We start from the raw sequence: 27,809 nt of genomic DNA on the forward strand, positions 1-27,809 counted from the left end.
AACCTCCAAATAGGGATTAGGCAGGACCGAGTGAAAACTTAACTTTCTCGGTAATTCCACTGGTATTGAGACAGCGGTATTGGTAATCGTTGGTCATTGATTTATGTGCATCAATGACATAAAGAGTACCACAAAAGTGTGTATTTGCATGTTGTGGTAGAGATAGCAAAAGCATCTAAAAACAGTTAAACGTTTCAGTGGGAAATAAGCCAAGTGGACAAAGAGCACTTTGTAATCTCCTGCCAATTAGATATTGAGCTGAAATCAATTCACATTGTGCATGTGTGTGTCCGTGTGTAAACAGTGCATGTGTGTGTGACTGTACATGCGTGTAAAGAAACCGTAAACACACACGCGTGCGTGCCAGTGTTTTTGTGTCGCTAGGTAACCCAGGCCAAACCCACAGCTCAGAGTGGGATGAGAATTCTCCAGAAACATCCGGAAATATCTCAACCCAGAACCAATGCCCTTCTCCTGAGTCTGCAAAGACTTCCAGAAGCTCTGGGAGACCAGACAAACTTTATTGAAAAAACAACGAAATAGCCAACAGAAGCCCTCTGTATCTCGACACGGAAGTGAGTGGACGTTATTGGCGAGTGCTGAGGTAACGCACGGGCTGTTGGCTGTGCCTACCTGGCTGGCGATGAGATAGAGCAGCTCCCCTAGTGGTGGGAGCAGGCACTGCTTCAGCTTGCTGTTCCGGAAGTTCTCTCGGATCAGCTCGGTGAACATAGCTACCGCCTGGAGAGGGGGACAGTGGCACATACAATCAATTTGAAATGCAGGGAAATAACCACTGTATGTACTGCACTGTATACTACTGTATGGCTAGAACTGTGCATTTCTAGTCATGTCTAATGGGCTGCATGTACTATGAACTATTCACATGCCGTTTTGGATATGATGTTGACTGGATGGGTATTGTGTGAGCGAAACAGCACCCTCGTGCTAGGTGAGGTGAAACAGGCCTCTATGTTGTTTAACTGCATCCTGATAGACACACAGCAACAGAACGTAAGGATGGGTTACATTGGTTTTTCAGTGTATGGAATTAGCATGTTGGCTGGCTGAGGTTTGAACAAAAAGAGAGAGGCTCGTGAGGATTAGCGCGTGATGCGTCATTAAAGCTCTTGAAGAATCCTGGAAGTAATCACCTCATGGCTGAAACAAACACGCATATTTACACACAAGCTCTCACGGACTCCTGCGAAACTGTAGCCGCCCGCTCTCAGACGCCACCAAACACGACTCCCCCGAACACACACTAACACAGCTGCGGAACGCCTCCTCTACACACACCCACCGTGTGCACACACACACACCTGCGGTACGTGGGCACACACTCACACGTAATCTATGCGCGCGCACACCCCCATATGCCCCTATATGCAAGGGCGCACACACGGGCACACTCGCACACATATACACAGATTGCCTCGTTTCTGAAATGAGCATTTCCCCATCTCTCCTCCTCCAGAGTGTGTGATGTGGCGAGGATGTGACGGGCGCTTCTGCAGCAGCTCCCTCTCCCAGCAGGGTGCCTGTGTTAATCCCCTGCCTGCCTGCCTGCCTGCCTGCCTCTGAGCTGCCTCCTTCCATCTCTGTGCCGCCTCCATGCCTCTGTGTTGCCTCCCTGCCTCTGAGCTGCCTTGCCGTTTCCTTGCCTCTGTGCTGCCTCCCTGCCTCTGAGCTGACCACGGCCTCTTTGCCTTTGAGCTGCCTGCTTGCAAAGTCTGCCACCCAGCCTCTTTACCTGTTTACCATTCTAACTGCCTCTCTCTCTGCTTCTCATTCGGCCCATTACCTGTCCTCCTGCCTCTTCGCCTCGGTAAGTGGCTGTCTTTCTGCCTCTGGCTGCCACTCGCCCTTCCTATTGCCTCTGCGTACGTGCTAGCCCGTCCTCCGCCTGCCTCACTTGTCTGTCTGTCCTCCTGCCTGACTGCACGAGCCCTGCGCCCGCTAAATAACATAAATGATGACTTTGCAGCAAACAGATGTTTGCGGGCGCGTTTCGATGCGAGCCTCGCCGCCTCGGCAGGAGGCTCTCTCTCTCTCTGCGCTGCTGAGTGGAGATGATCTGCCGTTCAAGACAACAAACACACCAAACTTGGAGCCACACCACACGGCCATTTCCCCCCAAACGCATCATTATCTTTTCCCTGCACTGTACCCTCAATACACACACACACACACACACGCACAGGCAGACGCACAGACACACAACAAGTATACACACACAGCCTCGCATAAGGAGGCAGGGCTTCAAAGTGGAGAGGCGGCGGGTGAAGGCCACCCAGCATTTCCCAGCTCGTCTGCACGACTCAGACAAAGAATAGTTAGTCAAGACAAAGTGAAATCCCTTTGGTAGCAACCAAGGCGTGTGTATTAGGCTGAACTCCAACCAGACAATAACACCGGAGCAAATTCCCGGCATTCGTGGAGGGAAAAAAAACAGTATTTTTGGTTGTCCTTGTCAGAGTATGTAGCAAGTCCGAATTCATGACTGGGTGCTGACAGGGATGCTAGTTTAGTGACATCATCATCGGCCTATGGAGACTTGGGCGCCCGATAGGACGAAGCGATGTCTTATTGAGGGATGGACAGAGAACGGGTTAGAGGGAGGGGAAGGGGGATGGAGGGAGTGGGGGGGGGGGCTAATAATACCAGCTAGACATTGACTGGACGTGACCTGCCACGATGAGGAGAGTTAAGATCAATGGGCCGGCCGTGTGTGGAGAAGGGCCGGGCTTTGATGCTGGAACTTGGGACAAGAGGACACAGCTGACCCCAGAGCCTTGGCTACACACAGCAGCCTGTGGTCACTCTCATGGATTACCAATGGAACACAAGGTCGCTGGCTCTGGGCTGATGCTATTGACGAGCTTGACAAGTAGCATGCTTGTTGGTGTGGATTCGGTAGCTAGGGGGGTATGGTGCAGAGGGTCATACAGAACCTTGCGGAACGTACTCCAAAGAGACGCGTCCATAAGCAGCCAGGGACACTGAAGTAGTACGAGCTCTGCTCGTACTTCCTGGTGTCCGCTCGGAGGACACGTTCCACACGCGCTCAGTAGATCGCAGAGCGTATCTCAGTGGGACGGCCGCGCCAGCTATCCGAGCCGTTTGGATCCACACGTACACCCTCTGGTGAGCGCATTTATGACCGCACCCCCGCGCAGACACTCGAATACTCGTGGATTCGGAACGTATATCCTCGGCTTGAGGAGTGCGTGGTGAGGAGAACGTGCAAGTGTGGGCTGGTGGGACTGGAAAGCCCTGCTCCTGCCAGGAGAGAGAGAGGGAGACAGAGAGAGTGAGAGAAAGAGAGAGCGAGAGAGCTGCATATATACAGAGAGATAGATCTAAAAGAGTGCCTGTATTTATGACAGCTCGGGAATACCGATACGATTGTGATTACGATTCATTACAGCAGTGGTCCTTTACTTCTGTGTCAAACAGAATGGACACTGCAGTCGTGCCGGGGAGTGAACGAGAGAACGAAGAGAGGGAGAGTTTGACCATCATGGCGGACCGGTGCGATGGACAGGGACACATGAAGGTGGAGCGTCTCTGAATTCCCCCCCCCCCCCAACCACCCCCTCCTATCTAGGGAACAAAGCCCCCTGCCCTGGAACTCAAATCGCCATGACTGCAGCCGACCCTCAAACACAGCCCCCCTGTGGAGACCACGGAAACACACGAAAAACATCCAAAACACATAGAACATACAAACACACACACCAACACAAGCTAGCTAAGCTGGCTCTGCCCGGGGGGGCCAGGGGAAGACCCAGCGCCAACTGAGGAAAAAGTCACGGCGCCATAAACCGCCGTGCACACACACACTTTCTACAACGTGACAAACGTACACTCGACCACGCCATACACACACTCGCCGCTACGTTTCACACACACACATCCAAACCCACGCTCTCCACAACGCCAGACACCTCTACTCTGCCTTTGTCGGCCATTTTGTGGCGCTTTCCAGCCTTTTCCCCTCCATCCCTGGCGAGGTGTTTAGCTTTCCGCCAGAACGGAAGCCGTGAAAAGAACGCCGCGACAAAACCACCACAAAGCCGTGGATCAAGGGCGAGAGGAGCCAGATTTCACATCAAATAGAAACCTGGGTTTGAAATGATTAGGCGTGATGTCTTTGTATGTGCGCGCGCGCGTTGGTGTGTATCTTTGATGGGCTCGGTGAGTCTGTTCGGGGGGCGATGGTGAGTGGAGCCGCCTGCGACACGACCACTGACATATAGTGATACCTGGTGGAGCTTCCTGGTATTACAGCCTGGTATACTGGAAAGCAGTGTGTGTGTGTGTGTGTGTGTTGGGTTATGCGATATGAACCAACCTCAGTGACAGGGGTCTCCTCTGAAAGGTCGGTGCAGTGTAGGGCCAGGAGACCCAGAACCCTCATCACCTTGGTTCTCCTGAAACACACACACACATACAATAATGACATCATGCAATTGCCCATGCTGCCAAATTGTTATAAAACTCAACTCCTCTAACATCCAGTCGTCTATCCGAGTGACTACGTGATCGGAGGCATGTCCTTGTAGACGTTGGCATTTCACAGCACAGGGCAGTGGGCTCCATGGTAAAGTGCATGCTACACATTCCTTCCACACGTTAACGTAGGGAGAATCCTAAGAGTGAGAATGCTGGGCCGATGGCCCCATGCAGAATGTTGACAGGGAATCGAAACGCCTTTACAGTGGGCTGACGACCGGGTGAGCCGTCCAGTACACTGTCAACGGTGACATGGAGAGACTGATTTTCTTTCTACTTACATAGTTTCAATAGTTCCTACATGTTACATTTGTCAATTGTGTAAGTGTATGAAATCGAAACTATGCCGTGTTAAGATAAACCCTGTATTTACCTTCACGGTTGAGGGGCTTGTGATCATTGAAAAAAACATTCTATTTTTTGTTCTACCTTTTCCAATAACTATTGGGATGACTATTTCTTGGTTGGAAGACAATATCAGCTTTTTGGACCTTATCCTATATAGAGTCCTGGTGCCGGGTAGAGGTTAGTGCATACTCACACATCCCAATTAGGAGCCAGTCTCAGCTGTTGGGTCAGCACTGGGAACTGGGGCACAGGGGAAGAGAAGGACAAGGTCACCCTGGTCAACACTGGTCACTGGACACCACCGTGGTGCATCTGTGGCATCTAGTACAGCTGTCCCAGCCCCACTGGCTCACTAATGTGGAGCAGCCAAACAGACCACACAGCATAGTTTGACAGTTTGGTAGCAAGTGTAAAGGCCCTTTCAGACAGAACGCCACAACGGCACCACCGCGCCCTGAAAGCCACGAGTCAGTTGTGAGCTGAACTCCTAGTCAGTTGTGAACTCCTAGTCAGTTGTGAGCTGAACCTGCCAGCGAGCGCGGGGCACACTCCAGTGTTTCCCCTACCATTATATTAGGGGCGCGCCCCGCCCCCCCAACGGCACCCCCGCCCCTGCTGGAAGGTCAAGTTAATTTTGTAAAACAATTATTTATTTATTTTATATAAAAAAAATATATATATATAGCGCCAGATCACAAAATAAGTCATTTAAGGTTACCTTTCCTATAAAACAGGTCTATAGCTTGCTCTTTTATTAAACAACCCCCCCCCCAAAGCTGTAAACCTAGGGGAAACACTGAACTCTGCACAATCACATTCTGTCTAAAAAGACCTTAACTGGTATGCAGAAAGAGCATTCTATAGTAGATTAGTCAATACAACAATTTATTTTGTGTAAGGTCTATTTCTCTAAGTTGAAATCATATATTAGTAATAGTAGTAGCATTTCTGTTTACATCTGTTCAAATGTATCTACGGGTCCATCTAGTGGTTGGATATGAATATTTTGTGGGACTTGTTTTGAATCGATTTACAATGATCAAAAGACACATTTACATTTTCCAGTCTTAATCTTTTTTTTTAGAAAGCTGTTTAAGTCTGTTTTCTACTTCTCTCTAAAGCTTGACTTTCTAGAGTTAATAATGTGATAAGAGTGTGGAATCTCTTAACGAAACTCATCTACCAACGTATAATGTATTTAATAATAGCATCAGACCTAGGTCAATAATATCGATGAAATACAGTATTTATACTTGTATTTGAAGTAAACAATGTGTTTGAAATATAAAACCTTCCATCAGCTGTGGGGCAGCTTGCAACTTGGTCCTGACAACAACCTCCACATAGTTTGTGCAGACGTGAGGCGTGGCTGTTGTATTGTATTGTGTTACATGACCGGTGAAGGTTTGCTGATTAAAGCACAGGAAGTGACAGTCTGTTCACTTCTACAGGAAATAGGACAGTCACTGTACTTCCTACTTCCTGCACCATCGCTTTGTACAGAAAGGCTTTCAGGCCGAGAGAATGACAAAGGCGTCTAAGAATTCAATCGGACACAGTAGTACTTCAACACACTCCGATTAGTCTGACTAGAGCTGCCCACTGTGTGTGTGTGTGTGTTCAGCCTTGAGAATCGAAGTCTGAAAGTCTCCAACTTTAATCCCTCACCAGTTTGGAGTTGATGAGGCGGGTGGCGGTGGCCCGGTGTGCAGCCACGGAGCAGAGGTAGCAGAGCAGGTTGAGTCTGGAGCGGGTGGAGGCCGGGAGGGGTGGAGGCGGCACAGGCGGAGGGGCCGGGCAGGGCTTGTGGTGGGCCTGCTGGGAAGGTTCCAGACAGGCACACAGCTGCTGCAGGAAAGCTGACCAATCGCCGGGACTCATGGACACCAGCTTCTCCACTGCAGAGGGGCAAGGGAGAAAAGAGAAAAGATAAGGGGAGATAAGAGAAGATAAGGGAGGAAAGAGAAAATGAAATGTGTTTGCAGGCTGCGGACCCCTGCTTGTGTGTGTGTGTGTGTGTGTGTGTGTACTGTACACACACATGCACAGAGTGGGAGGGAGATGTGTGTGTGTGTGTGTCTGTGTGTATCTCACATCGGCTCCTTTATGAATGGCGACAGATGTTCCATCAGAGGCCTTACCTGAGTGTGCTGGGACACACAGAGTCTTGGGGTCATATCGCACTGGTGCACTTTTCAGAATCTGTGGAAAAGTGTTTTACACGCTGCGTCAGAAAAGAGTGCATACACGCAAACACACCCAAATATGTGTTTGTAGGCCTTATTCACACACACACACACACCTTGGGGTTGTCCATAATAGGGGTCACGGTGAGGTCAGCCTCAGTGTGGACCAGCTCCTTGATACAGGAAGTGATGTCACCCACGCCACTAAGCAGTAGGCTGTCCTGGGGGGTTAGGGACAGGGCTGGTTTAATGATGTAGAACAAGTTGTTATTGTCATTATATACTTTCATAAAAACTTACTTCAGATACTGGGTGACTCGGAAACTTGTAGGGAAGATGTGTGCGACACAAAGTATCGGAACGCCCAATTAGGGTTTTGGATAAATAAATGGTGGTTGTAGTTCACCATCAAAACAACAGAGGGCGGAATATGATCCTAAAACAGACGTGCTTGAGCGTAACATTTCTAGACCTCATTTCTACAGCCATAACAACTTCACATTGGGCCAGTCTGTGCATTTCTGACTGTTAAGACATTACAGTACATCAATCTTAGAGACATCAGAGATCAAAGACAGATCTTATCTCTTATCTAATCTATGTTGCACTCACCTGAGTTAAGCGACTTGGTGCGTTGCTAGTTGTGTCTCTGGCAGTGCAACTCATTCTTGGAGTTGGACGGGAACTGTTGGATAACAACAAATATATATTTATACATATCTGATTTACCATGACAATTATCATTATTTCTAGCTAAAGTATAATGGCTTCTATTTTAATGGTTTAACTACCGGTAGTTTACAGATTGTACAGCAATTTTATTGCATGCTTTAATCTTCCGAGTTCATCTTCTTGTCACTACAGCTCACTTTCATTTTTAAGTTGCACTCAAACTGAAAGCTACGGCAAAATGGATTTAGAGATAACTGCCGACCATATAGTCAAGTACCTGTCATATTATGGCCATACTTCTAAAGAGAAATGTGGAAATGACTGATGTTGTTTGATCATATCTACAATGGTGTAGCCCTTAGTATTAGATAGTAGTAAGTATGTGCACATAAAGATAAGAATGTTTACTTATCTTTCACATTTGTATCTGTACAATGGATTCATGAAAATATAAGAATATAAGAATATGTGTATGTTATCTCCCAATATTGATCCTTAGATAATTCTTTTTTTTTTTTTTTTTTGGGGGGGGGGGGGTCAGCCCCAATTTCAAATTCATTAGAGTATCAAAAATATGTTGATATAAGATATTTTGCTTGACTTATGCTTTATCAACTGGGCACAAAAAGAAATGGGACAGAAAAAGCACCTGAGCAGGAAAATGGATTCTTTGGCGTCTCCATCCAGCGCACTCTTAGGTCTGAGCTCTGGTACATTGTCTAGACAGGAGAGAAGAAGAAACCACCATGATGCTGATGCCTGAAATGTGTGCTGTCTGATGATTAGGCATATTCTCCCTTCTGAAGGAGGCCACCCGAACCCCGTTGGCCTCATGTTCAACTGACAATCAACTCATATTACACACACGTACACGCACCCAATGTACAGCACAGCCATAGTATGTCTTATGGGCTACGTGCAACACAACATGTCTCCACGGACCCACCCTGCCCCCATCCGGCCCCCAGCCCTCACTGAAAGCATTACCTAATCGAAATGACTTATTGGGGTGCATGACAACTGGTTCCTCAACACCAGCTGCCACTGTTGTCCCCGGCCAACCCTGTCTCGGGAGGTTCCCTGAGGCTGGTCTGGCTTCTGCTGGCTGGCTGGGGGGGGGCAGCCCAGCCCCCTCTCTCTCCATGCTGGCAAAACACATGGGTCAAGGATCCGTTACCAGACCAGGCTTCAGTTACCCAGAACATCGGCACATGTGGAAAAGTCACAGGACAGGGACCTGACGATTTTCATGGCTTTGAATTAATCATCATGTACGACTCGGTGCATGGAAATGGTCCCTGTGACCCTAATATGCAGTCCAGTATCTGCGACTGCCCCGCCTCGCATATTTCAAGTACAAAAGACGCAGCACAACATTCTGTGTTCTTGTTCTGGGAACTACAATAGGTGGAAATGGTGCATGTCGGCAGGAGGTGGAAAGAGAGTTAGCCTCCTGTTAGGAAGCCACACTGGTTCACATTATTATACATTTCTGGTGGCGGATAAAAGGAAATTGATTCGGATTGTCACAATGCAAATCTGATGCTGTCGAATACCAACCCCACCTGGAGCAGACTGAGGCCTCTCTCTCCTCCTCATCAGTGAGAGCTCCTGTCCAGAAGGGGTGAGCCACAACCTGAGGCCAGCTCATTCTGGTTGGAGCACAATCCCAGTGAAAAACAATGCAAAGCAGTTAGAGCTTTTCCAATCCAGACTTTGTAGGCGAGGGGAAGATTTGACGTCTACGGTTCATGAAAAGGTTCTGCTCATTGACTCAGCTAGCTTAATTGTGAAAGGCTCACCTCTTCTGTGGATCTTTCTGGAGCAGACCTTTGAGAAGGCTTTGGAACTCCTTACTAGGCTTGCTTGAGGAAGACCCTTTTGAGAACAAAACATATTTTGGCCATTGATGAAGACTAATAGTATATATATATATATATATATAGGAGGGATTATCACTCTACCCGGTTGTCTTGGAGACGGAGTATCATCATGTAGAATCTTCTCAATCAGCTCAGGGAAAGACTCAGAGTAGAACGGCGGCTTTCCTGAGACGCACACATTATAGTAAAACATATCTAAGAATATGAACATATCAAACACAGAGAAGATAAACAGATCTGGTTGTGTTATTCTCTTAATGTATGTATGTATGTATGTATGTGTGTGTGTGTGTGTGTGTGTGTGTGTGTGTGTGTGTGTGTGTGTGTGCGTGCGAGAGGTTGGTTTGGTACCTGAATACATGTTGTAGAGGATACAGCCCAAAGCCCACAGGTCACTACTGACAGTAGTTTCTCCTCCCTTCACTACCTCTGGAGCACAGAACAGAGGAGAACCTGCAGAGACACAGCTCTTAGCTGAGACGATACCTTATTACCTACTGTCCTCAGTCCATTCTAACATAAGCATTGCTTTCCAGTCTAACAGCATTGTGGAGCGTAAATTATCTAAACCTAATGTACATTCTACAAGTACAAGTTCCTTAAACAAGTGTCAGCTGAAAGACACCTGGAAAGTTAAGTGATAACACACTCCTTGCCTTGTGTTCTATTCTTGATGTTCCTGCTGGTGTTCTCCTGGCCTTCTCCTCCCGGCTCCTCGGTAGAGACCAGGGCAAAGAACTCCTCCAGGTTCTCTCCTTCTGCTTTCGACAGGACGAAGTTAGACAGCTTCAACGTCCCTGGTCCATCCAACAAGATCTGGAGAGAAGCACTGGATTTTTAACCAAATTACATTTTTATCTGAATACTGTTTTAGTAGATTTTATAAGATTGTATGTGATACATTAATTAGTACATGATGGTTAGCAAACAGATCATATACTGTACTGTACATAGAGCCTCTTAAATTATCTGGACAATCTCTATAGTGCACCTTGGAGGGGGTGAGGTCAGAGAAGACAATGCCAGCATCATGGATGTGTCTGAGGCCTTTGATCAGATCAATGGCAAACTCCCGGACCACCTCCTCTGACAGACACTCATCCTGGGTGATGACTGACTCCAAAGAGCCCCCTACAGCACAAACCAATCAGGAGCAAATGCAACATTCTCATCAAGTATTTCTGAATCGTAAAAGACCCTGGTCTAAGACTCCACAAGCCTAAACACTGTCAATACCCATGGTATAGTAGAAGAACAATATGTGGTTTACGGGCGCACCATGACCTAAAGATGTTCGATTTTAGGTATCATAATCATGACCCCTCTGTATCTCACCTGTACACAACTCCACCACCAGCCACAGGTGGTTGCTGGTTTCATACCACTCATAGAAGGTCACCACATTCTCATGTTTGATATCGTGGGTCAGTCGTACCTAAGAAATAGCCAGGATGAGCTCAGTTGAAAGTTGATTGCTAAGTTGAGATGAGTCAAAAGTTACAACATAGTAAAACATTCTGTTGATGATTACTTACATGGTTGGTGATTTCAGGCCTTTTCGACTTGTCACTGCAGATGATGGCTACGAATTTGATGCTGCCTTTCCTCCGTCCTTTATACACCACTGACTTGCTGCCTGTTCCTATCTCCTCATACAACACGAAATTCTCCATCTGATCTGTAATGCAATGGAAGAATGAAGGTATATCTGGTATTTTTGTCAACAACATACTTACACAATGTGCTATAACTGGATTATTCTAGCATTAAAGCTTATTCTTAAAGTTATGTCATTCATTAAAAAAATACATAAAAAACGGCATAATTTGTTAGAAAGCAAGCCTTACGACGTAGCTGGGTTTGTTAGCACAACTAGCTAGCACAACATTGCCTACTTACTGGGCACAGTTTAGTAGTGCCCGAATGGAAGCAATGAATGAACGTTCTTGAAAAACTAAGAAACACAATATAACAGTTTGGCAGCATGCAACAGTTAATATACGTGATGTAGCGCTAATGTTATTCAAACAGTATAATTATGGCATACTGAAATTGCTTCAATAAACGTCAGGTTAGCTCAACTGTACCTCGAAAAGTCAAACTTCTTAACAATAAACGCGCTCTAACTGTTACCGGAAACAATTTTGGGTTGTTCCATTCCATGTTTAGGGGAAGCAAGTACACCTCGTGACGTAACGTATTCAAATTTCCGACATTCTCACGATAAATAATATTACTATGTTTAAAATCCTGATATATATTTACACTAATGTGTCTAAATTGGGCACTTGTATATGAAGTTAACACTTTTTTTTTTAACAAGTTTTTCATTTAAAATACCTCTTAATGGGTTATTCTTCAGTTGCTAGGATACAAGACACACGCGTACCTGCAGACTTCTCAACGTATTTATTAATCAATCATGCTTTAAAATATTGTCAATTGACACCGATCACGATATAACATTTATGATTTAAAATAAATAACCTCGGAACATCTATAATTCTTTAGAGTCTTGTTTATAAACTTGGATTGACTCTAATGGCCAGCCAGCCAACCGAACTGAGGAAGAAGGGTAGGCTACTGTATATACAGTACAGTAGGCAGTAGTATGAGACATACGCAAAGTGCTTCAGGCAAGATAGAGATCTTAGATAGAGGCAGATGTTCCTTTAGAGTTGTCAAATGGGCTTTTCTTCTCTGACCGTAACAATATATCATTGTGTGTGTTCGACGCTGATCTCGATACTGTAAAGGCGTATCGCACATCGTTTAAAATAGCTGCCATGATGACATGCCAGAGATGAGATGCCAAATGCAATCTGCAGTGTAGCAGAGTGTAAGTTTGTAACTTAAAACAGTAGACAGTACATCGAGTATTTTAAATGCCCCAAATGACCGTATTTATAACAGATTTACGCCTAGGCAGTTTCGACAACTAAACGTGAGACAACCACTTTTCAGAATAGTGGAAAATTACCCTAGCACCCCTTTCACACGAGCACCCTCCAGCTGTGGGTAGAGTGATGTCATTTGCCAATGCATTCGAACGTTTAGTCGCTAGTCTTGTAGGATACACCCGGCTTTCTTTGCTCCGAGGATAATTCCGGCTAGTCTAAAGGTATTAATCCTCTGAGATTCAATTTGATATACTGTAGGAGACTATACTACATTCTTTTTGAGTGCAATATGCTTAAGCCTGCCACAAAGTAGCCTGCGACTGACTGACCGCTGCTAAAAGCCCCCCAAAAAGCGATAAACTCGCTGCCATCTGAGTTAGTTTCTTAAATCGTTATTCTGCGTCGCTTAAGAAGTTTTGACCGCTTTATTTCAAACGTGGGATCTTACAAGTGGCGTTGCGAAGCCTATATTTGTTTGTGTGTATTTTTTTCCAAAACATCAAACACTTAAACTGAATGTTTAACAAAAGCGCATGGACTTTACGGGGCTACGCATTCGGCATGGATGGATCTGATTCGTTTTAAATACGGAAAAAGCTTCGTCACATTTTACACCTACTGAACGATTGGTAGCCTAGTCCACTTTTGCTTAAGAGTGGTGAGTACTCTCCCTTCTGTAGCAAACGCAGTTACATTTAAACCTTGATCTCTCATTATTCTGACCGAGGAGGTTCGCACAGGTGATCGTGTAGTGGTGTATTCGTGATGTGAAGTTATATTTTAATTCTAAACAATATGGCAAGTAAAATACATCAGGCCCTATACACTTTTAATTTAAGTTAGGCTACATTTAATTTTAAGTTACATTGATGCCGGTTCTGGACAGTGTTAAATAGGGGATCTCGAAACCAGGCCGATTACGCAGATCAGATTACAGTAAATCTGCTTGTCTTTACTATGGTGTTAGCCAAAACTCAGTTTACAATAATTGATACAGACGCTTATTAATGCGTGCTATATCCTTTTGGAAATGGGTCCTTGTGGGAGTTCCATGGTAATGGATGGTCTGGTAGGAAAAAATATCACATCCCTAATTTGTTTATTTAATTTTTTATACCAATGAAATAAATTAATCTCTACTTCTCCTGAAGCAGCAGCCGTCAGACGGTGCATTATGTACAGACATTTAGAATTGAGCATATTGCATTGGCTGTACTCCCACTATTCCCCTTTCCTTTCTCAAGACAAGGTGTCAGGTCCACATGACTGGCTATGTTTGGCCAGCACCAGACCCAGACCGTTATAGCTGGAACTGGCAGTGAAAACTAGTCATACTGCCCGTGTGGCCTGACCTGCCCTCAGTCAGGCACATGGTGATCAGTCAAAGGCATAAAGTTGTGATATTAGTATCTGTGATATTAATGTTTGCTTTGAAGCCAGACTGTGTTGTGTATATTTGCCTCCTTTGTGTTGGATCACAGTGGTGTGTGTGTGATAATGGGGTTGTGTTCTAGGTTTACCAGAACAGTGTGGGCGTTCTCTATCTATATCAATCGGGATTTACATGGGTTTTGTCACACTGGACACCCGAACTCCTTGGCACTGATCTGTGGTAATGATGTTGCAACCCTGATGCAAACTCCACCCTGGTTTAGCCCATGGAGCCAAAGCCCTGGGCTTTACTCCAACCCCAGAGAGCCAGAACACGGCTTCCGGTGTCAAGCATGAAGTTACTCACCCCAGGTTAGGCCCATTGAACCACCTCTGTTACAGTGGTGACATGTGAAACGTGTTGTGTGTGTGTGAAGCGGCCTCGTGTGTGAAAGTGAAAGCAGCAGAGCGTGTGCAGGCCCAGGAGACGGCCACGCCAGGCAGGTTCAGATGGGGTCTTGCATGCAGGATTCATAATCCCTGTGTTCCAAACAGATTGCAGATCCAAACACCCAGGCACCGTGATTTGGCGTTCCCAACGGAAGGGAAGGAAGGTTATTATGTAATATCACACAGCTTATTAAAGGGCTCACACTGTTCCTGAAGATCTCTGTTGATCTAAACTGTGAATTAGGGTGAATGTGACATCCCCTGGTTTAAGCGTTTTAGGGACATCTTGGTCATAGTTTGCTAATGTCTGGGACAATAATTTTCATCTTTTCTGTCTCATCCATCCATTCTTTCTTCTGCATGATTTCTTCCGCTGTTCAACCGCACGTTACGTGTGTTGACATCTGTGTCTTGACAGGTTCCAGATCCCATACTCATAATGTGTCTCTCTCTCACTCCGTCTCTCTCTCTCTGTCTCTCTCTCTGTCTTTTCTGTCTCTCTCTCTCTTTCTTACCCTTCAACCTGTTTTTTCTTTCTCAAGCCCCCCTCTCAGCCCACTCCCCCTTTTCATTCTGGTTTCCCCCATGGGTGGGAGTGAGTGTCTCTATAATTCAGTACCAAATGATGTTGTGTCGGCAAGTACAATCCAATCCTGCAAATGCAAGTCTGATAGATTAGTTGGGTCTGGCCTACTGTTGTCCAGACTGGGTTAATGGATTAATGTGAGTGAGTCCCACTCCCCCACTATCTAATGGGTCTGTTCTAGTGCATTAAGGTTAGACTAGACAGAGGTTATGTCTAACATGGCAGCATTTTCTGCCTGACAAGAAATTAAGTGTTGTGTGATTTATAACATCCTCTTTCTATTAATTATTTTCTAATCTATAAGATGTACAACATTTTGAGAAGTGTTTTTGTCACAGTGTAAGATCTGTGTAAAATGTTTGCTTCCAAAAGGAGATACAATCATAAGGAATGGGAATTGGCCTAAGTTGGAGGAGTGGAGTTCTAAAATGAAGTGCTAGATTGTATACATGGGAAGCCCAAACTGGTCAGCAGTTTGGGCTTCCACACAGCAGTTTGAAGAGCACTGTTGTGGTAAGGTTTCTGGTGTTAAATCTTCAGGACAGTTTGACATGCGCACACATCTTCATCCACCAACCTAAAAGAATAATCTGCTTGTTTTTCTCTCTGTTTGCCAGCCGGCATCCTTGTTTTTCCTACTCCTTAATTGCCTGCCTACTTCTGTCTGTCTGCCTGCCCACCAACCTGCATGCCTGTCTGCCTGCCATGCTGCCTCATCCTGGCACTCTTTCTCCTGCCTGCCTGTGTTCCTGCTTTCTTGCCTGCCTGCCTGCCTGCCTGCCTGCCTGACAATAGCTTGGATCTACTGCTGGACTCTCTTCGGGGCTTTGGCCCTCTCCTTTGTAAAGCAAAGCTTTTGTCTGTCAGCCTTCCCCCCTCTTGGCCTCCTATCACCACAGCAGAGACGGCAACTCCCAACGTTACTGAACTGCCATTGAAGACCACATGGGTGGTGTCGGTCAAAGCCTCTCTTATGTTCCTCATGGCAGTTGGGAAATGTAGGCCCATGGTGAAGTAAGAGCATGCATCTAAAGTAGTTTAGATATTTAATATAATTCTGCCTTGAAACTGTCTCTCGCACTTCCTCAGAAAATCTCTCTTTGTGCCTGGGTGTGTTGTACTGTAAGCAGTGGTACTTGCTGAGAGGGTATACATACTAAATAATAGTAGCTAAGGAGAGCACCCCTTAAGACCTGGCTCGAGGGTCTTCTGTTTGGCCAGGTCAGTTAAGAGCTTTTCCAACTAGTTTTGTTAGAGTCTGAGAGAGAGAGAGCGTGAGAGAGAAATGCAGTTGGAGACGGGCTCTGTGAGATAATGGGAGTGTGGAGACTTCCTGAGGGAGGTGAAGGACCTCTCTAACTGAGAGCTGGGAGAAAGCACGGTGGAACAATTTCTTAAGAGTAACTTCAGTTGTTCGTAACTCGCTTTGCAAAGTGTTCCTGCTAGAAAAGGTAGAGGCTAGCTACAGAAAGGCGAGCTGAAGGAGCAACCTTAGGGTAATTAATTCCCTTCACTGTGCTTCCTGTCTTTATAAGTACTTTGCTAGTGGAATAGCCAGGGTATTGATTATTGACATTGACAATCTAAGTGTCTGTGGTGTAATGGGCCAGGTGTGTGTGTGCTCGAGTGAGCATGTGGAGGTCAATAGGAGGTAGTACATCAATTGGATGAACATGTGCAAGACAGTGGGCCTTGTTGGCCTTGGGGACTGAGTGGATATCAATAAGTTCAAACAAAGAAGCTAGAAAATTTGAAAGCTAAGGTTTAGATGACAATGTATTAGACAGTTTAAGCAACCTCTACAGTACAAGGCATAGCAGAAGATAGTATTTCATAGGTTAGACCTACTATGAACATTAATGTGACTAAACATTAAGAACAGGAATTATATACAAAATGGTTGTTGATTGAATTATTTGTTCTCAAATCATTGATCCCTATCAGTGTTGTATGAGCCTGTTATCTTTCTACACACTGCCAGTGATAAAATCAGCTCTCACAGTCTGTCTGTGTTGGAACAGTCGGTAAACCGCGACCCTTTTTTAGTTAAAACACACCCAGCCTCCATGAAGCTTTCCAGAAACAAGGACTGAGCTGTTGGCTTCCTGGTGCATAGTCCACACCAAAGGTCTTCTGCTTCAAATATCAGACACCACGATCACTGAAAACAGATTTTGGCATGGCTGACAATAGCCATAAACATAATCTTATCTTGTTACGACCGTTAGACGTCTAACTATAATAACCTGCTTTACCTAGGTAAGGCTCTGTTTGTGGACTAGCTGGAACCCGTGGATCCTAATCTGTTCATTTGTTTATGAGGGAATCCAAGTGTGAACACAATGTACTTATATGTCATAAATGTCAGCAGAATCACGGGTATGACTTCAGGTTTTCCATGCCATGCCCTTATATGGATCGGATCATGGGTCAGGTCGACCCCATCCTCCATTTCAGCTAGCTGCAGCTGTAGCTGTTTATTTGATGAGCTTTCTGTTGTTCCCACTGCCCACAAACTCTACGGAAGGAGGTCCTCTGTTAAAGTGCTACCAGTCTTCATCAGTTGGTCAATGGCCAGACACGTCTTTTTAGTAACGTCTCATGTATCTATGCCAAGCTCAAACGCACTCCACGCAAGCACATCCAGCCATCCATCCATCCACAATTCATTCAAATGTGTAGCCCAATATAAGGTCAGACAGAAAACTAGGTTAATTCAGAGGACACAGTCCCTCTAAGTTGATAACTTCATTGAATGTATTTGACCTGGTTGTTGTCATTATCTTATGCTAAATGCATCAATGTAATTATTCTGTCAAACAGGAGAGCCAAATACAGAATATGAAACCCCAAACATTAACCCTTGCTGACGGCTTACCCTCCTGTCAATAGACATTCACTGTAGTTCTAATGAGCTGCCTCAGCCAATACACCAGCCTCTGTTAGTGGGCCGACCTTTGGTGAGCCCGAGGGTCCGTTGTACACTGTGACTCACCTACAAGGTATACCAGTACTATAATGTGATGGAATGCAAGACACACACAGAAGCATGTGTATGGCCTATCCAGCTGGGTGTCTATTTTAAGCGGTGTATATTTAGATACCCAGAGACAGGAGACTGAGTCACGAATCTGTCGAGCGCTCTGGGATCTTTCATCAGGATGACATATGGCAAACCACCGTGGAATAGATTAAAATCCCCTCTTCCTTTCTGCTCTGTGTCTCTTTGTGTTTTTCTTAGTGTATATGTCTGAGGTGTGTGTGTGCTACCCAAATGACAGTCTATGGTCCCCCTCTACCTATATTTACCGCTTCTGTGCTGATTACTGCCTTTGGCCTTGTTTCCAGCTCTCCTGAAACGGCTTCACCAGTTAAACAGTGAACTCGTCAAACACACACACACACACACACACACCGGCACACTTTCAGTAGGAACCACACACGATATAACCAGTGTGTCCGGACCTGATAGTAGACTGTTGCCTTGAGCACATGTCAATACAGTTCGGCCTTGCAGCCCCATGATGCTTTTACCTCTGCCCTGTCGTTCTGGCTAAAGGAATCCAATGGAACTTTCCCAGGCTGGTTATTTGTCTAGCACTTTAGTGACTAGCTGGTGGCTGTGCGTGAGTTTGTCTCTCCCATCTACCACTAGACCAATATGGTGGCCTCATGGTCCGACGGAGACTGAGGATACAAGGCTTTGACAATTCTTGATTTGGAGTCCCATTCGTAGCATGTTAGTTGATGCTTTAGACAGCACCGCCTTATTATAAGAGTGGTGCTCCAAACCCCCTCTGCTACTGTGGTTTCGCAATGTGATGGGAGTCGGATTTGGGTACGACAGCCAAGGTGTTATTCAGTAGAATTAGAGTAAAACTGCATTGTTTTCTATTTGCAACACTGAAATATCTCAAACTGGCATTTCTTAACCTGTTAAAAACTTTAAAAAAAAGAATTGCATCAAAACTGTTGCTGTGAAGGTAGAATTATGCCTTGTGTATCCACACAAAGTTTAGAGGGGTTGGTACAGGATGGCACCAATGTTTCAGAATCGCTTACGCACTTGAAGAAATGTGAGCTTTTCACTTGGACTCATATAGTTCATATAGTTGATAGCTTTACACAGCCCTCTGTGTGCCTGTGAGTGTGCCTGTGATTGTGTGTGTGTGTGTGTGCATGTTTGTGTGTGTTTAACCCCCACTAGTCCAATAATGTTCTACTTTCTGTCATAAAGGGTAACTGACCTAATGTGACAATGGGGTTTTGACAGGACAAAGGAAAGGAGAACACACACACACACAACCACAGAGAACGGCCCAGTCTTGCTTCAGTAAATCCTCCACTTCCTACACCTTGTTCAGATGTTGACACATCTTTTGGAGAGCAGTCGGCTGTTGTGGGCATTGCTGGGGGGAGACAAGCTCAAGTAACCTCACGTGTGTGTGTGTGTGTGTGTGTGTGTGTCAGCAGCTGTAGCCACCAACCCAGTGTCCACAGGCCATGGAGGCGTTGGTGATGTGATCAGCATGCGCTCGGCTTCCTCCACGTGTAGAGGCCATGCCACCCAGCGCAGGGCAGGGGCACGGTTGGCACAGGCTGGCACTATAGTGGCTGTACGCTCTCAAACCGTCCAACAGATAATGCCTAGCAGCTTTCTGGGAAGGCGGAATAGACTAGTTGATTCAAATGTGAACCTTGCATCGATTTACATCAGTGTTGTGTATCTGGATGCTGTTTGTGGCCTTGTGACTTGATGTATGTCTCTTGCGCTCATTCTCACTCTCCTATCTGGCTGTTATCGGTCTCTTGGAGGTCTGCAGTCCTGGGGCTTCTCTAGTTGCACCCTGGCAGTGGGTTAGAGGGGGGGAGAGAGCGGAGGTTTTATCCTAGAACAGTCCTAGGTGTTAGGACACAGTGATCATAGCCTGGACACACACACAATTTTATATATATATACACACGCAATAATACAGAGATTATGTACTACTGCATTGAACGTTCCTTCTATAGCCTGCAAAATGTGCCTTTCAAATTGAATACATGTCATTATGATGGTACAGAAAGATGGTATCAAATCTGTCGGGCATGTCCCTGGCTTGGGTAGAACATTATGCTTTAGTTACATAACCAACGTATTTAAATTCTGTGCATTTTCTAAGTCCATATGTTTTGAAGCTTTTATGTGGGATGACCTGGTCTCGGGATGCGACGACATGTTGTGCGCATCAGTCACATGTTTAATGTCGGAGCCTTAGATTACCAGCTTTCTAGAGGTCACGTTACAAAGACTACAGCCCTGTGGGGCTCTCTCAGCTGCCTGCTGTCTAGTTTAGTTATTTTTGTGTGTTTGCGTTTGTGTGTAATTGCACACATTCATTTGTGCATATAGTACATACTGTATGAATGTGTGTGTGTATGCTTGCATGTGCTGGAATACACACACCTCACCTAAAGGGTGACCTCAGAAGCACTTTGACATCTTTTGTTAAGTCTACCAGCTGGTCACATGTACCAGTTACTAGCTCTGGTCACCTGGTTCAGAACTCAAGTAGAGAGGGAGTCAGGTGGCTGAGCGGTTAGGGAAGCGGGATAGTAATCAGAAGGTTGCCAGTTCGATTCCCGGCCGTGCCAAAATGACGTTGTGTCCTTGGGCAAGGCACTTCACCCTACTTGCCTCGGGGAGAATGTCCCTGTACTTACTGTAAGTCGCTCTGGATAAGAGCGTCTGCTAAATGTAAATGTAGAGACCCATCTTCAGAAGAAGCCTTTAGTTGAATGTCTTTAGGAGAGTCTTTGCGATAGTACAAGTCAATGGAAAATGTCTGACCCAATTTAGCGCTTTCCCCAGAGTGCTGGAGGAAAAGACCTGACCCCAAACAGTAGACATGGAAAGGAAGTGGGCTAAAGGGTGAAGAAGAGAAGAAAGAAGATTTTTAAAGATGTTGGGCTGAGGGGCTGTTTGTATGTTGCAAAGTAGCAGTGACAATTTATATCTACGGTTCCACGTCACACCTTCATCTGTGTCATAGATTTAGCAGTACTCATGTAATGTCCCCTACCTAGTATGCACCACTCGTGTATATGTATATGCATTTATGTATTTGCATGTCACTTTATATTGTCTGTCTGTATGGCCTTCAAGTATCAACTTGTCATGCCAGTAAAATGATTTTTGTGCTGAGCTTGTGAATCAGATCATAATTAGGTCACTGATTAAAATTGCATCATCATATCGTGATAAACGGTTAGGGCTTTAGCCTGGTTCTAATTGTGTTTTCTTATTTTTCTTTAGGTTCTCTGCTCAAGATCTGGTCTGGTGGAGTTTGATATCATCTACTGCAGTGTGTTGCTGTGTGGTCCAGGGTTTGTGTTTGGTGGGCTCCCCTCAGAGACACCTTCTGCCCCGCCCATGGCACCTGGCGCCCCCCTATGAACATCAGCCAAGCTGGACGCCCCAGTTCTACAACACCACACCTCGTCCTCTGCCTCCACCCCGCCCCTCAGAAAACGCTCCAACCACCAAGCTCGTCCCCCCAGACCCTCCTGTGGACCCTCCAATGAGGAGCAGTATGTGAGCGAAACCAGCACCCAGGACATCACCCTGGACGCCTTTCTCTATCGGGATGCCGGGACCATCACTGGTACGTTGAAACACCACAAACACCTAAGCAATGCAAACGCCTAAACAACACAAACACCTACACAACACAGTCTCTCAGAGACAAGCCAGAGGTGGCAACAATCAAATGTTTTGTTATTTATTAAGAACTAGTCTGTGGTGCAGCCGGCGATTAAGATGTTGGTTACTGTAGTAGATTTGATGTTAACTGAATTGCACTAAGTTTGTGTGCACAGGTAAAACCTTTTTACAGTTCGGTTAGAGATATAACTGCAGAAATATAACTGTGCATCAACATGGATTATCAGTAAAGACATAATTCAGGGTTCTCTATAAATATTGACTCGGCATTAGGCAGTGTCACCCCTCCTCTGTCTTTTTCTCTCACAGTCCCCGTTTTCCTCTCCTTTACACACACACACACATTCCATTTGACCATCTATCTCTGACTCCCTTTCACTCATTCATGTTTTATTTCTCACCCCTGAGACAGACAGACAGATTGATCTGCATTGGAAGTTTCTCGGTCAGTCCGGTACTCTCAGCAGTACATTAGTCAGCCCAATATACTGTAGCAGTCGGATCTACTGTCTAGTAATGCTTGCAAGGAAACTTCACTAGGTACTGTAAGCTTCAAGCAAGGAGACGGAGCTAGTGGGAAAAACTCACAATTCTGTCAATCTGTTCAAATAAATGAATGAATGTGTGTGTACTGTATGCATGTGCCTGTCTGGGCAGTGAAAATGTGACAGCACAGATCAGCAGGTACAGTTTGATACCCAGCTGTCTCTTTGTCGAGTTATCAACGAGCCACACACAGCTGTCTGTCTGAAAGCTGCCCAGCCTAGCCCAGGGCATTTCTACAGTCCCATTTGATCTGTACCTGTCAGTTCGCTCCTAATGGCCTGTGCTCCGCTGTTCCACTGTGTCCCAGCTCTGAAAGGCCGGTTGGAGGCTAGCTAAAAAAGCAGCAGGCAGCAACAGAGGGGAGTGTGTTGTTCAAGGCAGGAGTCTAGAGTAGGCTGCAATGAGGACACAAGCTGCAGGGGAGTAACGGCATCAGCGTGGATGTGGTGAGAAACTGGCCTCTGGGTAACCTGATGATGTCACATCCTGATATGAGAACTCCCAGGAGGCCACGGGGCAGCGTAGATGTGGACACTTCCTCAAACCTTCAACTGAGGGGAGAGGCTCTTCTGAACATCCTCGTTTTGGCCAAATTCAGGGTGCTGGAGTGTTGATTGTAATCACTCCGTTTAGGTAGTTGATGGGAAGGATCAACACTTGTCTAGTTGAAGTGTAGTGTGTTGTGTAGGAGTGAGCTGAAGGGCACGGAAGACCTGCCATGTGTGTCCAGTGTGAACAGGCTGCTCTGGGTAGCTGTGGGTCAGTGCTGCCCCCTGCTGGCGACTGCTACCCGTCATAGAACAACCATAGACTGACAGTCTCTGAATGGGGGAGGTCATTTGCTTGATTACATTTAGTCATTTAGCAGACACTCTTATCCAGAGCGATTATCTTGGGGATAGGATTTTCTAGGTCTCTCAGTATTCTGCAGGTAGATTTTCTTCACTCTTCGCTTCCCATTGTCAGGCCTCCTACATAAGCTGGAGCCCCCCCCCCCCCCTCACAGAGGAGGATTCACCCACAGTGTCACTCTGGGGCCAGGGTATGCCTCGCCCTCAGCCTTTGGAGGTCTCCTCTGATTGGCCGAGCCCAGAGCATGAATGAACACAAAGAACTGAATGGAGTTGCCAATGGGCCATGCTCATGCTTTGCCGGTTGCCATGGGAGACTGTAATTCTCCATGGTCCCTGGTGGTGATGTAAACTGATGAGGTAGATGGAGGATGTTTGGTAACGAGAACATAAAGCTGCTTGTGATGTAACTCTAAACTGGCTGGAACTCTTATTTACATTACATTTAGTCATTTAGCAGACGCTCTTATCCAGAGCGACTTACAGTAAGTACAGGGACATTCCCCCGAGGCAAGTAGGGTGAAGTGCCTTGCCCAAGGACACAACGTCAGTTGGCATGACCGGGAATCGAACTGGCAACCTTCGGATTACTAGCCCGATTCCCTCACCGCTCAGCCACCTGACTCCCCATTTCCCCAAGGAGAAGTGTAGTTACAGTAATGATGTGACTCCATTTTATGGGGGTTTTGCTTTGTACATTTTAATTTGAGGGTAAGTATATATGACAAATTATGTTTAGTCACCGAACTGAGTCATTCAATGAAGACATGCTCATTGGTCAGCAGGGAAGGACAGTTGATACTGAGTAAACAAGATTGTATTTGGATTCCCTGTTGTGTTTAGTTGCTTTAAGGTACTCCACTACATTCCAGAGGGTATATATTTTTTAACACACCCAGAATAGATATCAGATTGGCCGTACACATACAAGGGATCTGGTTTGCACTGTGCTCTCAATGTATTCACACAGAATATACATCAGTTAGGAAAAAACAAGGGCAAGTACACAATAAAGTTAGAAGTTAAGCTAAAATAACAACCTACTAAAGACAAGTTTTTTTTAATCCATGTTCCGTGTGCAAGATTACACCATTATATTGTGAGATTCATAGAGCATATTAAAGTCACAAAGGTTTTGCATGTTTTTTTTTTCTCTCAGATGGGTGTTTTTGTGTATTCAGACCTCCCCTACTGGGACTAAATATTAACTTTTGGCATGTTCAATGAACTCAAAGTTCTTGTGAGGGGCTTCTTGTTGACAATCTGAATGGATAAGAGTTGTCTGGATGTGATTCTGTCTTCTTTAGACTCTCCTGGGTAAGACTTTTAACGGTTGTTTGTTCGAACAAGTTTCTGAGTGTCGATACTCCTCTGCATGTTTTTGTTTGTGTTTACCTTGGCATGTTTGTGCGTGCGTTTGTGGCAGCCATTTGTTTCAAATGTTGAACAAACCCAGACATGTCAGAGGGAGATCCAGATAGTGTTTGTGTGCACGACACACTCAGACCACATGATTCTGTCTACTCAGGATGGGCAGTTTTCCTAACCACACGCATAGGCAATCCCACATATACGCAATCCCATATTTCCATGGAAACAGTCTGTTGGTGGATCAACACAGAAATAAGGAGTCTTGTTTGCACCTTAGTCCAGTAAGCTAAAGCATTCACTCTAGGACTGAGTGACTCACAGCACTGGCTAGCTGCAAGACTATCTTCCTTCTTAGTTAGGTTAAGAAACATAAAAATATCTGCCACTACCCACTCCTAAAACTAGACACAGCAGCAATGCTGATGTCATATCAGTGTGAAACCTTCTGTAGTTTACTTTAAATTCTTTACTCTTTGTTTTTCATACAAATGTTTGTGTGTCCTACTGCTTTTGGCTGTCGTGTGTCCTGTAACAAGCAACACTAGATACCTGTCTTTTAAGTTTTCTTCTTTAGACCAGACTATCAGACCAACATACCAGCCCCCAGTTTGTAGGACCCTGTTGCCATGGTGCTGTGGGTGGGGCCAAGTGGGCGGCTGTCTAGGAGAGTGCCTGTATGACTGTGGACATGTGCCAGGCCTGGAACTCTTGCTGAAGACCTACAGCTCACCTTACCTTGTGATTGGCTAGTATAAATCTGAATGCCCTCTTATAGGCCAAGTGCATTTGTGGCTCAACTGTACATTTTCCCAGTCTTCCCAGATATGCACAAGTGATTGTAGAGCAGATGCTGAGGGCTAGCACAGTCATTTGGCCTATCTTTCTCTACTAACAGGCTTGTCCTATCAATCTACAGAACCTATTGGTAGTCTTGCGGAAGGGCAAACGATCTGCCTCGCATTTCATCTCAACAGCTGTCGCTCTGTTTCTACATCCTACCATCGGCCGATGAGTCGAGGCGGAACGCAGCCTGAATCAGATTACGCGGCTGCCTGCCCCATCACTGTTGACGTGTGGAATAGCCATGTTTGCATATCTTTTGTGGCCGGTGGCCAACACACCATCCGGCATCTCCTTAGGCGTGATTCACACAGGCGGTTTCACACGAATCGTAACTTTGCTATACTGAGATAGACATGAAATAGATAGTTTAGAGACAAGCTACGCTGTTGCTCTGATGACATGGAACAGGCCTGTTGTGTATGAGGAATGGGTAGTGGATGGTTAAAAATGTTTGTTCCTCTCCTGTTTCACGTCAGCGCGTCTCTGACATTTGTCCTTTGTGGCCTTAAGTGTCAGTGGTGGAAGCCAGACTTAGCAGAATGCTACGAAGACGTGTTGGAAAATATCCACACACAAGTCCGGAATCATCTTTACAGGTGACAGCCTGGAGCAGTAGGGGGAAGCTGTGTGTACCATCTACAGCTAACATCCTGGTTGTGTTGTGGAACCTCCCCTCAGTCAATCCTCTCCTCTAGGTCAAAGTACAGTAGTGTACAGTAGTACTGTACCTGCCACAGATGCATTTCAGCAGGTATAGGGTCTGCTGCTTTCTACAGTAAGTGATTGAGTCCCTGAGCCTACTGCCTGACTGTGTATGCAGGTCAGGAGGGTGCTGAGATGATGATAAGGACAAGGCTAGGTTAGGTTAGGTTAGGTGAGGTTAGGCTTGGTTGGTCCAGCAGAAATGTTCTCTCTGTGGGCCAGAAGGCCGCCAGGCTATGTTTAGACTCTGGCGGCAGGATAGAGGAACAGGGAGGGAGGGGCTACAGCCAAGGCTAGCACTGGCTACAGTATGTGTGTGTATGTGAGGGAGGGGGGGGGTGTTCTGGTGGCTTGGTGGTGCTTTTGGGACTGGAGAGGGTTGGGAAGGGGGGGGGTAGGAGAGATGAGGGAGGGCGGAAGGGGGAAGGGGGAGGGGGCCCCACATGTGACTACCGTCACTGGCATGCCAACCATGACTGTCCAGAGTGGACAGTGTTGCTTTCACTCCAGTTCCTCTCTCTCTCTCTCTCTCTCTCTCTCTCTCTCTCTCTCTCTCTCTCTCTCTCTCTCTCTCTCTCTCTCTCTCTCTGTGTCTCTCTCTCCTTCACTTACTCTTCCGTACTTTTTCTCCCTCTCCCTGCTCCTCGAATTTCTCTTGATTCTTTTTCTCTCTCCTCTTTCTGCTCACTTTCCCTCCCACTCCCTCTGGCTCCTCTTGGCCCTGCCCTTTCCTGGCGAAGTGGAGAATGTAAGCGAGGAGACGAGGGGCTGCAGCACCATGAGTGAGTACAGGACACCGGGACTTTGAGCCGGACACTAGGCCAGGACTTTTTTTATCAAATGTTTTCTTCTCTATTTGGTACTGTCCTTGTTTCCAAAGCCTGGAAGGTTTTCACTAGGTTTTGACAGAGCCTGAAAGTTTGTTTCAAGTTTTCATTTCGGTTCTGTAGTTTGAACATTCGATGTTTGGCTCTGTGCCTTGTTTCTGGTTTATTGATATTTCACAATAAAAGTAAATGGGACATTGCGAGTGACACGGTTGTGAGGATGGCTAGCGACAGAATTTCCTTAGAGTAAGCGTGCTAGCGTTGTGTACTTTTTACTGAGGACAATAACAACAGAAGGTTTGAGGTCAACGGATATACATAAGCTTAGCAGATACATACAGCCTTATGCAAATAGCTTTTGATCAGCAAATTAATTACTGATTCTGTTCTAGCTCATCTGGTGAAATGTCCCTTTAACACACATGGCTGAGCAGGTTAAGAAGCGATGTAGAGCCTGTCCTTGCCAGGCTGTTTGTCCAGGACTGACTAGTATAGTACACTAGCAGGTCGACCACAGTGAGCTATGGGCTTGTTTGAACCTGCGGTAAAGTAGCCTGTGTTTGATCTGAAGGCCCGTTACCTGTGTGTTTATGTATGTCGTCTTTCTGTAGGCCGGTCCTTGTAAACTTCTACCGTTATACAAAGTGAATGTTTGTGTGTATTAAGTGCTAAGTGCTTTTAAGAAGGCTTTTTCAACTTCTTCAACTTTGGTCCCGGCTAGTAAACTATTCTTTGCACTGATGTCCTTCATTCCACTGTGTGGACGTTGCATTCGCAAACAGATACTTAAACAAAACCTGTTACTAGCCAGTGTGTTAGATCGTCTGTCAGCTGGAAGACAAAGGTTCCTGTTTCACATCAAAGGTGGTAAAGCTGCCCCTCTGGTACTGATCTGTGGCCTGGGTAGCCTGATTCCCCCTGTGCTTCAGGAGGAGGGGGGGAATCTGATCCCTGGTCTATGGGTGTTGGTTGTGTGTATGTGTTTTTAGGAAGGGGGGGGGTGAGGTGGAGTAGAGGGGACAGGAAGGACAGTGGGGTAGGGGCTGTTCGGG

At 45.9% G+C, this 27,809-nt stretch overlaps 2 protein-coding genes and 1 long non-coding RNA gene across 4 annotated transcripts in view; 2 read left to right on the top strand and 1 right to left on the bottom strand.

Moving 5' to 3' along the window:
- The window catches only part of ulk4 (unc-51 like kinase 4), a 71,535-nt gene extending 60,254 nt beyond the window's left edge, over positions 1-11,281 (bottom strand). Inside the window, exons 1-17 of the mRNA XM_062464834.1 lie at positions 11,143-11,281; positions 10,943-11,042; positions 10,599-10,738; positions 10,264-10,423; positions 9,959-10,060; positions 9,689-9,772; positions 9,527-9,602; positions 9,290-9,376; positions 8,712-8,869; positions 8,374-8,443; positions 7,665-7,737; positions 7,169-7,273; positions 7,008-7,068; positions 6,535-6,764; positions 5,060-5,106; positions 4,358-4,436; positions 634-741 (exon numbers count right to left, since the gene is read on the bottom strand). Of these exons, the coding sequence (XP_062320818.1) occupies positions 634-741; positions 4,358-4,436; positions 5,060-5,106; positions 6,535-6,764; positions 7,008-7,068; positions 7,169-7,273; positions 7,665-7,737; positions 8,374-8,443; positions 8,712-8,869; positions 9,290-9,376; positions 9,527-9,602; positions 9,689-9,772; positions 9,959-10,060; positions 10,264-10,423; positions 10,599-10,738; positions 10,943-11,042; positions 11,143-11,280 (1,818 nt within the window). The 5' untranslated portion in view covers position 11,281. The remainder of the gene's footprint in view (positions 1-633; positions 742-4,357; positions 4,437-5,059; positions 5,107-6,534; positions 6,765-7,007; positions 7,069-7,168; positions 7,274-7,664; positions 7,738-8,373; positions 8,444-8,711; positions 8,870-9,289; positions 9,377-9,526; positions 9,603-9,688; positions 9,773-9,958; positions 10,061-10,263; positions 10,424-10,598; positions 10,739-10,942; positions 11,043-11,142) is intronic.
- Positions 1-27,809, top strand: part of LOC134023037 (uncharacterized) — a 258,879-nt gene that overhangs the window by 20,131 nt on the left and 210,939 nt on the right. The gene's annotated exons all lie outside the window — the stretch shown is intronic.
- The window catches only part of trak1a (trafficking protein, kinesin binding 1a), a 31,493-nt gene continuing 25,037 nt past the window's right edge, over positions 21,354-27,809 (top strand). Inside the window, exon 1 of one of the 2 annotated variants that reach the window (XM_062464803.1) lies at positions 21,354-21,558. Coding sequence is in view for 1 of the 2 variants with exons in the window: in XM_062464800.1 (XP_062320784.1) it covers positions 26,709-26,712 (4 nt within the window). In the remaining variant the exon portion in view is untranslated. Of the gene's footprint in view, positions 21,559-26,477; positions 26,713-27,809 lie in introns of those variants that run through there. The other variant, XM_062464800.1, reaches the window with a different exon arrangement.

The sequence above is a fragment of the Osmerus eperlanus genome, chromosome 7 (assembly GCF_963692335.1).
Source record: "Osmerus eperlanus chromosome 7, fOsmEpe2.1, whole genome shotgun sequence".
Classification (NCBI taxonomy): domain Eukaryota; kingdom Metazoa; phylum Chordata; class Actinopteri; order Osmeriformes; family Osmeridae; genus Osmerus; species Osmerus eperlanus.